At 40.7% G+C, this 14,205-nt stretch overlaps 1 protein-coding gene across 1 annotated transcript; it reads right to left on the reverse strand.

Moving 5' to 3' along the window:
• Window positions 1-2,564: 2,564 nt before the first annotated feature.
• On the reverse strand, window positions 2,565-8,117 carry LOC139420155 (B-cell receptor CD22-like). The gene is made up of 8 exons (XM_071169941.1): window positions 8,093-8,117; window positions 7,785-7,859; window positions 5,108-5,494; window positions 4,675-4,980; window positions 4,272-4,538; window positions 3,949-4,042; window positions 3,780-3,837; window positions 2,565-3,435 (listed from the first exon to the last, which is right to left on the reverse strand). The coding sequence occupies exons 2-8, from the start codon at window positions 7,831-7,833 to the stop codon at window positions 3,163-3,165; spliced, it is 1,434 nt and encodes a 477-aa protein (XP_071026042.1). The 5' UTR covers window positions 7,834-7,859; window positions 8,093-8,117; the 3' UTR covers window positions 2,565-3,162.
• Window positions 8,118-14,205: the final 6,088 nt, after the last annotated feature.

Here is a 14,205-nt window from a genome sequence, read left to right on the forward strand (position 1 = left end):
AAACCGTGACACATTTGCAATTTGATAATGCTATTCTACACATTTTGCAATGAGGCTGAGACAAAGTTAGCCATTTTAAAGCTAATTCCCTGATATTCAACACATTTTGCCATGAGGTCGATAGGAAAGGTTTAATTTTTAAAGCTAATTTCCTGTAATTCTACACGTGCTATCATATGCTATCTGGGGCTGTTCGGTAATCTGTCCCTGCTCCTAATATGCTACCAAAATAATTTCTTATTGAAGTGTTGTGAAAAGAGTGTGTCCCATGTGCAACAGGAGAGAGCCAGCGACCTGCAGGGCATGGGCGGCAGGGCAGACATAGGCCCTCTCTTCGACGGTCAAGTCTAGATGAGATGAAGCTTTTGTCAAGTTGAAGTTGAAGTTGTATTCTTTTAGCATTTTAGCTAATCCTAACCCTTTTCCGTACTTTCATCTAATCATCATAACCTGATACGTTAATTATCCTAACCTGCTGCATAAATTCTGCTAAACTTGCTAGAAAACTACATTTTCACAAAAGCTGTATCCCTTCGAGACAAATCCAGCTTCGACCTGCCCAAGGCCTTCTGGGAGAAGGAGACCCAGGAGCTGAGGGCGTACTTTACCCAGCAGGTGGAGGGAGAGCTGAAGGCTCTGGAGGACAAGGTCAGGAATTGAGAGGTGGAGGGACCAGCTGATTCAGAGAGAGAAGAGAGAAAGTATTGGCTATTGGACATTATACATTATACTACGCTGATGCTGCTATATGGTAGTACTGACAAAAAATTACTAACAAGCTCATTTCAATTTTGTGGAAACTGCTTTGCCTATATGTGGATAAAATGTATGAAAATACAATGAAACGATGTGCCTGCATGCAGATCAGGCTACCACTCACTATCAATGGATATATGAGTAGGTATTAGGTGATAAAACAGAACCAATCGTACAGCTCTTTCCATGACCAGGTGAATCCAAGTGAAAGCTATGATCCCTTATTGAAGTCACTTGTTAAATCCACTTCAGTGTAGACGACGGGGAGGAGACAGGTTAAAGAAGGATTTTTAAGCCTTGAGACAATTGAGAAATGTGTTGTGTATGTGTGCCATTTAGAGGGTGTTTAGGCAAGACAAAAAATGGAAGTGCCTTTGAATGAGGTGAGGTAGTAGGTGCCAGGTGCACTGGTTTCAGGAACTGCAATACTGCTGTTTTTTTTATCTCACTCCAAACAGTTCCCAGTGTGTATCAAGAATGGTCCACCACCCAATAAACATCCATCCAACTTGACACAACTGTAGGAAGCATTGCTGTCATAATGGATCAGCATCCCTGTGGAACGCTTCGTCACCTTGTAGAGTCCATTCCCTGATGAACTGAGGCTGTTCTGAATATCAAAAGGGGTTTCAACTCAAAATTAGGAAGGTGTTCCTAATGTTTGGTATACTCCGTGTCTTCAGAAAGGACCCCTTGACTTATTCCACATTCTGTTGTTTTACAGCTTGAATTAAAAATGGATTAAATAGAATGCCCATAACATGGTGCAGCCATCACCTTGAAAATATGAAGAGTGGTACTCAGTGATGTGTTGTGTTGGATTTGCCCCAAACATACACGTTTTATTCAGGACATAGAATAAATTTCTTTGCTCATTTTTAAGCAGTTTTACTTTAGTGCCTTATTGCAAACAGAATGCATGTTTAGGAATATTTTAATTCTGTACATGTTTCCTTCTTTTCACTTTGTCATTTAGGTTAGTATTATGGAGTAAGTACAATGTTGTTGATCCATCCTCAGTTTTCTCCAATCACAGCCGTTAAACTATGTAACTGTTTTAAAGTCACCACTGACCTTATGGTGAAACCAGTGGAGGCTGCTGAGAGGAAGACAACTCATAATAATGTCTGGAACGGAGCAAATGGAATGGAATCAAACACATGGAAAACTTGTTGGATGTATTTGGTACCATTCCACCTGTTCTGCTCCAGTCATTACCACGAGTACGTTCTCCCCAATTAAGGTGCCACCAACCTCCTGTGGGTGAAATCCCTGTGCAGTGTTTTTCCTCTCCGGCGACTGAGTTGGGAAGGATGCCTATATCTTTGTAGTGATTGGGTGTATTGATAAACCATCCAAAGTGTAATTAATAAACTCACTACGCTCAAAGGGGTTTTCAATGTCAGATTTATTTTCTTTTTACCCATCTACCAACAGGTGCCCTTCTTTGTGAGGCAATGGAAAAGCTGTTTATATCTGTTTGAAAGTTGCTGCTTGACTGAGGGATCTTACAGAAAATGGTATGTGTGGGGTACAGAGACGAGGTAGTCATTTAAAAATCATGTTAAACACTAGTATTGCACACAGAGTGAATCCATGCAACTCATGTGACTAGTTAAGGAAATCTTTACTCCTGAACTCATTTAGGCTTGACATGGAAAAGGTGTTGAATACATATTGACTTTCAGCTTTTCATTTTTATGTCTAAAAACATAATTGTGTGTAGAACAGTGACACAAAATCTCAATTTAATCAATTTTAATGAGATGTTAAATGTTGGACCAATAAGACCAAAATATTTCATGGAAATTGAATGTAAAGGTTTTAATGACAGGGCAATTAATAAACAACCTGAAATTCAGTCTCAATTATTTCTTCGATTTAACACTCAACATAAAAACTGAAATAATTACTTCTAAATAGATATAAACTGAAAATAGATATTATTATTCTGGGAACTGCACAAAAGAGGAAGATAAACAGTGACTAGTAGATTTTAACACCATTCTGACATCATGTAGACTTACTTCACCAACTTCCTGTCTTGTATCAGACCACTGTCTCTCCAACTAACTGTGTCTTCTCTCCTCAGTCATCATTTACTTTATATGGTCTTAAACTGCCTTCAGTGAGCTAGTTGAACCCAGCAGTTCCTCTATACTGTAACCCATTAAACAGATGCTCTGTGAACTCAACACTCAAAATAAATGGGCAAAAATAAAGAGTAGCCTGCATCATCATATCAACACTATAGTAACAGTTAAACACTTTTCACCCCAGCAAATTCTACAAATATGCAGATAATTAAAGAGCACACAATTATAAATGTAACAAAAGTACCATTAGAAACTAATACACAATGACAATACTCTACATAAAAACACTTGATACCCAATTGCAAAATACTTAGCATCCACCTGTTTTATTCACTTGTGCATAAAGCCCATCTAGGTTGTTAAGAGGTGGTTCCTGGGCCCCTCTCCCAGTCACGTTGACTTCAGCGTACTCACTCTCCTGTCCCTGGACCCTGTCCTGGGCTGCAGCTGGGATCTCTTTGGTCTGTAGTTTGGAGAAGTCTATGTCACCGTATTGGATCTCTTCAGGCTGGTCTTCTGCAGGTTCCTCTGGTTCCTCTCCGGCTGTGGCCTGGTTAGTACACACTGTCCCAACCGGGGAGTTCTGTGGAGAGAACACAGAGAGAGGAACAGGTGTAAAGCTCTAAGCTCAGTAATGTGTAAAACTCTAAGGTCAGCAGGTTACACAACACATACTGAGTGGATGACAATGAAAATGTCAATTCAACTGACAGGTGTAAAGACAGTGAACACTGTCAAAGTCCAACAGCCATTCTGTTATCATTCCATGTCATTACAGGATGTGGCATTGCTTTCGATGTGGTCATCTCCCCCTAAACTTGCTCTGAAATGATGTTAATCTTATGATTTTAAATAGTTTCAGCATTAACTCAGTACTTCCTTAGACACACTTTGTAGATGGTTTTGTAAGTTGAGCCTTATTCCCACCTGTCCCTGTGGACTGTCTGTCCTTTCAAGTCCATCGTGGAGCCTCGAGTTTCTCCTCCTGGAAGACATTTAGAAAGGTATTCTGAACGCACTGTGAGGGTTTCCATATGCAAAAGCACAAACACAGCAGAAATAATAGTTTTGTATTGATGTCAGGAATAGTTTTTACCATCCAATAACACTGATCAGGCTGATAAGCAAAAGGACCCCCAAAGTTCCTGCTGCAATCCCAAAAACCATTGTGTTAACAGTCTCTTCTTGCCCTGAAAATGCAGCACATATTAGGTCATTTCTCACATAAAGATCTGCAATGTACACTACATGACCAAAAGTATGTGGTCACCTGCTCATCGAACATCTCATTCCAAAATCATGGGCATTAATGTCAATGTCATTAAATAGCTGAATCCACGCATTTGAAGGGGTGTCCACATACTTTTGAATATATATTGTATATCTAACCTACGATTGTGCCCTACGTGCCCATTTTACCTTTTATAGCCAGCTGCACTTCATTCGACTTCCCACAGCCGTGACTATTTCTTGCTTCACAGAAGTACTGTCCTCCATCACCAGCAGTCACATTGAGAGTGTAACTCAGTCCAGATGCTACCTGTGTTGTTTTACCCCCACTGATCTGGAACCAGGTGAAGTTTGTCACAGGAGGGTTGGCTGTACTGCTGCAGGTCAGATTAACACAGCTGCCGACTGATACTGAATCAGCTGGACTGATGGAGGCCAATGTGTCCTTAGGAGAGACTGGGGGAGAGGGGTTCATTTAGAATGTATCTGGATATGGTATATTGAATAGTCTCATCAAATCCACTCTATTACAATCATCAGTGAAAACATGATAGAATGATCTATTCTACAGGAACCGGTAACTAAATCTTACATGAAACGTTAAGCATCATGTTATGTTCAGCTGTCTTGTTGCTTGTCCCTACTGGGTAGACTGCAGTACAAGTGATGTTCTTCTCATGATGAAGGTATGATGGAGTGAAGGTCATCGTGGAGAGAACTGATATGGTTTGGTCTGTATTCTTATGCAGTTGGTTCTCAGTTGTGAACTGTGTTGGGAGAATCCATGTCAGCTCAGGGGGGTGTTCAGGACAGGGAGCGAAAGCAGAGCAGTTCAAGCTGACAGGGGTCCCTTCCTTCACTTCACCTGAGACAGATATAATGGGACTGGAAGGCAAATCTGTAATACATTGTAGATAAATATATTTTACACTAATCGTTAAATTATCCACTTGTTCTTCTCTTATCTTTGATGCAAGGAATCTAAACTGGAAAAATAGTTGGTAAACAGTTCAATTGTCTCTTACCCCTGACATCTATATAAACAGACTTTTCAGGATCTGTTGCACGGAATGGTTTACTCTCAATCCTGAAGTAGTATATATCAGAGTAACTGGTGGTTACATTGAAGAAGACTGTGGTGCAGTTCTTCTGGGACATGTTTCCAGTTATCTTCCCTTGATATCTGTTGACCGTCTCACTACTGTTAAATATCACTCTGTCCGGACGCTCACCAAAGTATGGGTTTTCTTTAATCCACACTCCAGAGAGTAGTATTGCGCTGTTAAATTTATCCTTATGTAGGTCAGGAATATCAAATGAACATGGGATTTGCACACAGGAGCCAGTCAGTACATCCAGTCTATCTGGCATTGTGGTGATCAAATCTCGTTGACCAAAACAGGCCAAAACACCTGCAACATAAAAGACAACATCAGGGAGGTTCTGATGTATTTTCAGTTCAGTCCAATGATATGTATTAACCCTAGATGACTGACAGGGGCCTCTGTATGGAAGCCACAGCACAGCCATCTTGTTACTCCTCCTCCAGTGTAAAACAGATGTTGGAAGCTATAGAAATGCATTTATTAATGTCTACATTCGTTTTAGACAAGTATATTCTATTACAGACACCTTAATGCAGACTTTTAAATTATATTATGTGACCTGCAACACTTCCTTCAACAGAGAGACACTGCCCTTGTTCCAGCCAATGATCGCATCTTGCATCTCACTGAACTGGTATTATCCAATAACTACTTCATCTTTGAGTCAGACTTTTTCATTTCATTTCGGGATGTAGCCATGGCCTCTCCCCCTTTGCCCATAACTATGTGAACCTGTATGTGGAACAATTTGTGGAAGCACTCATCTACAAAACAAAGACACACTCCCTACTTTCTATATTCCTCCTATGGAAGAGATACATAGATGATGTCTTTGTGCTCTGGGAAGGAAGTCATCAGGAACTAAATGAATTCCAAACTCTGCTAAACGAGAGCTCTGAATTACTCAAATTCACTGTTCACTGTTGAGAGAAAAATAAACTACCTGGACTTATGGATCATCAAAGAGAATGATGCATTACATACAGACTTGTACACAAAGCCAACAGACCGCAAAACCCTCCTACGTGGGGATAGTATGCATCCCCTTCCCCTCAGGAATGGTCTACCATATAGCCAGAAATTCAGGGTTAAACTAATCTGTGGCCAACAGTCATATTTTGACAACAAAGAAAATGACAAATAAATTCAAAATCAGAGGCTACATGGAAAAAGGTATTGATTCTGCAGTGATGAAAATATCTCAAATACCAAGAGAGCACTTGCTAAATTCTTTGCTAAACCAAAGAATAAAAACAACGCAACTGTCTTTTGCACTAAGAACACCAAATGTTCAGAGAAAATTAAAGCAATCCCGAAAAAGCACTGAGATATTCTACAATCAGATGAAAAAATTGTACACATCTTCAAGGAACCCCACTGGTGGTCTATAAGCGTGGTCTCAATATTGTGGATAGTTTAGTGAGATCTGACCTGCCCCCTGAACCCACTCAGACTCTCTTGACACCCATTCCAAATGGGAACTACAAATGTGACTCATGCTCACAGTGCAATAGCACTACAAAAACATCCTTCTTCAGACACACACATACAGGTGGAAACATCCCTGTTAGGGGTATCATCTCTTGCAAGACAAATATGGGTAAGCCAAAGCATTACAAACAAAAAAACAATTAAAACAATATATTGCTGTAAGAACACTGATTATCTAGTAGCAGCTCACTTTGTTGAAGCTAACCATCCCATCTCCTCCCTCAAATACACAGGTATTGAGCATGTTGCTCTACCAAGGAGAGGAGGTAACATGGAGATCCTACTGCTGCAGAGGGAGGCCTACTGGAGTTCCTATTTAAAACATTGACCCCTAGTGGTCAGAATATTGACTTTCATCTCAGGCCCTTCCTATGAACAATTATTTTTATGAACAAGTCTTATAAATGATTATATTCTTTCTACAGTTTATCATGGTACAACCAATATGTTCCCCCTGTTGATGATGCTTATTATGCATTATGGATGAACCAAAAGATTACAATTTTATAACATTTAATGAAATTGGAAACAATTAAATATATGTGAAATTAAATGAAAGAATAATGTATGTTGATGCTAATCTGGTTTTAGCCCGGTATGGTGACAGGGACAGTGGTGGAAGCTATTCTGTTAGCCGAATACTGACCTCGGTTTCACATGAACATACAGTGAAACTAAACAGAATTTACCCCCTTTCTGGTTCTCTATTTTTGCTCTTTTTTTAACACTGAATGTTATCAGATCTTCAACCAAAAACCTAATATTAGATAAAGGGAACTTGAGTTACCAAATAACACTTTGTTATAGTTATTCATTTATTTCATTAACAAAATTATGCATCATTCAATTCCTCTGTGTGAAAAAGAAATGTGTCCCTTACTCTCAATGACTGGTTGTGCCACCATTTCAAAACACACAATCAAGTCTACATGAGGTACACAGCAGTTTAAATCCAGACTATTAAAACATACTAATCAGGAATTAACTGTACACTTTTCTACACAATTAAAAGGCTGGAATATAGCACATCCCATAAAATATAATGACTTGTGGTTATTCCTTTATGTCTGATTCATAATTAGTTGTTGTTGTGTGGAAGACTCACCTGACATAAAGAAGCCAATGAGAAAAAACATGTTCTCAGAACAAGCCATGTGAGAACTCACACACTACTGATCACCTGAAACAGTACAAACATACACTTACTGGTGGAGTAACTTATCTCACACAACACATTAAACCATCCCCATATCAAATACACTATGTCCTTCAGTTGTAAAGCTAATACATGAACAAACAGCAGTACATTAGAACATATTGAATCTCATTACTCATAATTAATTTCCTTAAATTAAACATTAAACATTAAACATTAAAATGAACAGAAAATATAGTGAAGAAGTCGATACTTGCCTTAGACGGTAACGTAAACTGTCTACAGCAGAAACTGTCACACCCATAGTGAGGTCTGACAAACTAAAGTGCTGAAATTCATGTGGCATATCTCACATCTCATCAGTGAAATACTTCCTAATATGTGTATGAGAAATCATTTTAAAGGAATACTACTGTATTTAATGTCCCTTTCTCGGGGTAGGAAAGGTCAGCAGCATTTTGAAACGGGCCCCCAAATCACTATGTCCGCCCCCGACACATTGATAAATAGAACAAATTAAACTTTCATCATTATAACCATCTCCTATCCTCTATCTCCCAGGCCTGAATGGGAATGTGTGTGGGATTTAAACATATAGTTAAATCATGAACCAAAATCCACTATTCATTTATTCAAGAGTTTAATTTGTTAAATTCGAGTTTGATACAAAGCATATGGTTGTCACATTATGTTTCAACATGAAAAACAGACTTGGTATGAAACAGAGTAACTGTAATTGTATCTGAGTGATTCTCACACACCTCTCAACTTCTCCTACACCAACCTCCTCTTTGAAGTCTATTTGCAAAGAGAAGACTGGTGGGCTGGATGCCACAGAGACACTCTTTTCACTCCACTTTGATACGGAATTGACTTTTTCATAGCAGTTTATGAGAATTTATGTAGCAGGTTAGGAGAATTATCGTAGCATGTTAAAAGCCTGAGGTTAAGGTCAGGTTAAATAGTCAGGTTTAGGGAAAATGCTCTCCTAACCAGGGTTGGATGAGGGCATTTGGGACCCTGAGCTTACTTTCCTTCATTTCAACACGTTCTGCCATGGTGCAGAGAAAATTATTATTTATATTGTTGCTGTTTTATAGCACCTCATGCTTGTGTTCACATTTTTTCATGAGGCTGATATAAAAGGTTGCAGTTTCAACGCTACAATCAGTTCTACACATTTTGCTATCATATGCTATCTGGGGCAGTTCAGTAATCCCTGCTGCTGACCTGCTTCCAAAGTCGCTTCTTATTGAAGTGCCGTGAAAAGAATGTCGCGGGTGACACAGGAGGGAGCCAGCCACCTGCAGGTCCTGGACGGCAAGGAGGACATGGGTGCCCTCTTCGGTGGTCAAGTCTAGATGGGATTAAGCTTTTGTCAAAATGATGTGAAAAGTATAATTATTACAGCATTTTAGCTAATCCTAACCCTTTTTCGTACTTTAATTTAATTTTCATAACCTGCTATGTTAATTCTCCTAACCTGTTGCCAAAATTCTCCCAAACTTGCTAGAAAACTCAATTTTGACAAAAGCTGTATCCCTTCTAGACAAAACCCTCAACCTTCCCAAAGGCCTTCTGGGAGAAGGAGACCCAGGAACTGATGGCGTACTTTACCCAGCAGGTGGGAGCCGACCTCCCCCAACAGGTGGTCTCCCAGGCTTCAATGGGAACGTGTGTGTGATGTTTTTTTTAAACGAGTTAAATCATAATCGTTGAATAGAACAAGTGTAGACCTTACCGTGAAATGATTACTTACAAGCCCTTAACCAACAGTGCAACTCAAGAAGGAGTTAAGAGAGTGTTTACTAAATTAACTAAGGTAAAACATTATTAAAAGAAACGCAAAAAATGTGCAATAATGCGGCTATATTCATGGAGTACCGGTACAATGAGTCAATGTGGGGGTACCGGTACAGAGTCAATGTGGGGGTACCGGTACAGAGTCAATGTGGGGGTACCGGTACAGAGTCAATGTGGGAGTACCGGTACAGAGTCAATGTGGGAGTACCGGTACAGAGTCAATGTGGGAGTACCGGTACAGAGTCAATGTGGGAGTACCGGTACAGAGTCAATGTGGGAGTACCGGTACAGAGTCAATGTGGGAGTACTGGTACAGAGTCAATGTGGGAGTACAGGTACAGAGTCAATGTGGGAGTACCGGTACAGAGTCAATGTGGGGGTACAGGTTAGTCGAGGTAATTTGTACATGGAGGTAGGTGTGAAGTGACCATGCATAGATAATAAACAGCGAGAAGCAGCAGTGTACAAAACAAATGAAGGTGGGGGGTAAATGTAAATAGTCCGTTGGCCATTTGATTAATTGTTCAGCAGTCTTATGGCTTGGGGGTAGAAGCTGTTAACGAGCATTTTGGTACTATACTTGGCGCTCCGGTGCCGCTTGCTGTGCGGAAGCAGAGAGAACAGTCTATGACTTGGGTGACTGGAGTCTCTGACAATTTTATGGACTTTCCTCTGACACCGCCTAGTATATAGGTCCTTGATGGTAGGAAGCTTGGCCCCAGTGATGTACTGGGCCATACACACTACCCTCTGTAGCGCCTTAGGGTCAGATGCCGAGCAGTTGCATACCAGTCGGTGATGCAACCGGTCAAGATGCTCTCGATGGTGCAGCTGTAGAACCTTTTGGGACCCATGCAAAATCATAGGGTTGTCACATCATTTTTTCAACATGAAAAACAGACTTGGTGTGAAACAGAGTAAGTGTAATTGTATCTGACTGATTCTCACACACACCACTCAACTTGTAATACACCAACTTCCTCTTTTTCTTGCTTAACTTCCTCTTTAAAGTCTATTTGCCAAGAAAACCCTGGTGGGCTGGATGACACATTTTCACTCCACTTCTATACAGATTTGACTTTTTCGTATCAGGCTAGAAGAATTTATGCAGCAGGTTAGGATAATTACGGCTATGGGTTACGGTTAGTGAAAATGCTCTCCTAACCAGGGTCGGACGACCCCACACCCCCCTTTTACTTACTGCATTTCAACCCATTTTGCCATGGTGTGGAGAGAATTTCAACCCATTTTGCCATGGTGTGGAGAGAATTTCAACCCATTTTGCCATGGTGTGAGGAGCATTTCAACCCATTTTGCCATGGTGCAGAGATGCATATTTACAGTTTTAGAATGCTATTCGACATGTTGTCATGAAGCTGACAAAAAATGTTGTTGTTTTCGAGCTAATTTCCCTATATTCAACACATTTTGATATCATATGCTATCTGGGGCCATTCTGTAGTCCTGCCATGCTCCTAACCTGCTACCAAAATCACTTCTTATTGAAGTGGCGTGAAAATAATGACCGGAGACCGCGCCCAACAGGTACTGGGAGGCAAGTTGGGCATGGGCTCACTCTACAACGGTCAAGTCTAGTTGGGATAAAGCTTTTATAAAATTGACATCAAACTCTTTTAGCATTTGAGCTAATCCTAACACTTTTCCATTCCTTGATCTAATTATCATAACCTGCTACATTAATTATCCTAACCTGCAGCCTAATTCTCCTAATCTTGCGAGAACACTACATTTGGACAAATCACTCTTTGACCTTCCCAAGGCCTTCTGGGAGAAGGAGACCCAGGAGCTGAGGGCGTACTTTACCCAGCAGGTGGGAGCCGACCTCCCCCAACAGGTGGAGGGAGAGCTGAAGGCTCTGGAGGACAGTATCAGGAATTGAGAGGTGGAGGGACCAGATGATTCAGAGAGAGAAGATAAAGTATTGACTATTGGACATTATACTACGCTGATACTGCAATATGGTGGTACGGACAAAAAATTACTAACAGGGTCATTTCAATTTTGTGGAAGCTGCTTTGCCTATATGTGGATCAAATGTATGAAAATATAATGAAACGATGTGCCTGCATGCAGATCAGGCTACCACTCAATATCAATGGATATACAGTGCCTTGCGAAAGTATTCGGCCCCCTTGAACTTTGTGACCTTTTGCCACATTTCAGGCTTCAAACATAAAGATATAAAACTGTATTTTTATGTGAAGAATCAACAACAAGTGGGACACAATCATGAAGTGGAACGACATTAATTGGATATTTCAAACTTTTTTAACAAATCAAAAACTGAAAAATTGGGCGTGCAAAATTATTCAGCCCCTTTACTTTCAGTGCAGCAAACTCTCTCCAGAAGTTCAGTGAGGATCTCTGAATGATCCAATGTTGACCTAAATGACTAATGATGATAAATACAATCCACCTGTGTGTAATCAAGTCTCCGTATAAATGCACCTGCACTGTGATAGTCTCAGAGGTCCGTTAAAAGCGCAGAGAGCATCATGAAGAACAAGGAACACACCAGGCAGGTCCGAGATACTGTTGTGAAGAAGTTTAAAGCCGGATTTGGATACAAAAAGATTTCCCAAGCTTTAAACATCCCAAGGAGCACTGTGCAAGCGATAATATTGAAATGGAAAAAGTATCAGACCACTGCAAATCTACCAAGACCTGGCCGTCCCTCTAAACTTTCAGCTCATACAAGGAGAAGACTGATCAGAGATGCAGCCAAGAGGCCCATGATCACTCTGGATGAACTGCAGAGATCTACAGCTGAGGTGGGAGACTCTGTCCATAGGACAACAATCAGTCGTATATTGCACAAATCTGGCCTTTATGGAAGAGTGGCAAGAAGAAAGCCATTTCTTAAAGATATCCATAAAAAGTGTTGTTTAAAGTTTGCCACAAGCCACCTGGGAGACACACCAAACATGTGGAAGAAGGTGCTCTGGTCAGATGAAACCAAAATTGAACTTTTTGGCAACAATGCAAAACGTTATGTTTGGCGTAAAAGCAACACAGCTCACACCCTGAACACACCATCCCCACTGTCAAACATGGTGGTGGCAGCATCATGGTTTGGGCCTGCTTTTCTTCAGCAGGGACAGGGAAGATGGTTAAAATTGATGGGAAGATGGATGGAGCCAAATACAGGACCATTCTGGAAGAAAACCTGATGGAGTCGGCAAAAGACCTGAGACTGGGACAGAGATTTGTCTTCCAACAAGACAATGATCCAAAACATAAAGCAAAATCTACAATGGAATGGTTCAAAAATAAACATATCCAGGTGTTAGAATGGCCAAGTCAAAGTCCAGACCTGAATCCAATCGAGAATCTGTGGAAAGAACTGAAAACTGCTGTTCACAAATGCTCTCCATCCAACCTCACTGAGCTCGAGCTGTTTTGCAAGGAGGCATGGGAAAAAATTTCAGTCTCTCGATGTGCAAAACTGATAGAGACATACCCCAAGCGACTTACAGCTGTAATCGCAGCAAAAGGTGGAGCTACAAAGTATTAACTTAAGGGGGTTGAATAATTTTGCACGCCCAATTTTTCAGTTTTTGATTTGTTAAAAAAGTTTGAAATATCCAATAAATGTCGTTCCACTTCATGATTGTGTCCCACTTGTTGTTGATTCTTCACAAAAAAATACAGTTTTATATCTTTATGTTTGAAGCCTGAAATGTGGCAAAAGGTCGCAAAGTTCAAGGGGGCCGAATACTTTCGCAAGGCACTGTATGAGTAGGTACTAGGTGATAAAACAGAACCAGTCTTACTGCTCTTTCCATGACATAGATTGACCAGGTGAATCCAAGTTAAAGCTATGATCCCTTATTGAAGTCACTTGTTAAATCCACTTCAGTGTAGACAAAGGGGAGGAGACAGGTTAAAGAAGGATTTTTAAATCTTGAGACAATTGAGAAGTGTGTTGTGTATGGGCGCCATTTAGAGGGTGTTTGGGCAAGACAAAAAATGTAAGTGCCTTTGAATGAGGTGCGGTTGTTGGTGCCAGGCGCACGCACTGGTTTCAGGAACTGCAATACTGCTGTTCTGCTCCAGCCATTACCACGAGTACGTTCTCCCCAATTAAGGTGCCACCAACCGCTTGTGGGTGAAATCCCTGAGTGGGTTTGTAGTGACTGGGTGTATTGATAAACCATCCAAACTGATGGAGGCTGAGGTGTCCATAGGAGAGACTGAGGGTGAGGGAGAGGGGTTCATTTAGAATGTATCTGGACATGGTATATTGAATAGTCTCATCAAAACCACTCTATTACAATCATCAGTGAAAACATGATAGAATGATCTAATCTACAGGAACCTGTTAATTATCATGTTTTGTTCAGCTCTCTTTTTGCTTGCCCCTATTGGGTGGACTGCAGTAGAAATGATGTTCTTCTCATGATGAAGGTATGATGGAGTGAAGGTCACCATAGATAGAACTGATTTGGTTTGGTCTGGATTCTCCTGCATTTGGTTCTCAGGTGTGAACTGTGTTGGGAGAGTCCACGTCAGCTCAGGGGGGTGTTCAGGACAGGGAGCGACAGCA

Source organism: Oncorhynchus clarkii, chromosome 11, assembly GCF_045791955.1.
Source record: "Oncorhynchus clarkii lewisi isolate Uvic-CL-2024 chromosome 11, UVic_Ocla_1.0, whole genome shotgun sequence".
Taxonomy (NCBI): Eukaryota; Metazoa; Chordata; class Actinopteri; order Salmoniformes; family Salmonidae; genus Oncorhynchus; species Oncorhynchus clarkii.

What these genes read in the sequence shown, in the direction of transcription:
- LOC139420155 (XM_071169941.1), bottom strand. Translation starts at nt 7,833, where the DNA reads ATGGCTTGTTCTGAGAACATGTTTTTTCTCATTGGCTTCTTTATGTCA. An exon ending in CATTGGCTTCTTTATGTCAG is followed by an intron (nt 5,495 to 7,784) that starts GTGAGTCTTCCA and finishes TTTATGTTGCAG; the next exon opens with GTGTTTTGGCCTGTTTTGGT. An exon ending in CATGATGCTTAACGTTTCAT is followed by an intron (nt 4,539 to 4,674) that starts GTAAGATTTAGT and finishes CCTCTCCCCCAG; the next exon opens with TCTCTCCTAAGGACACATTG.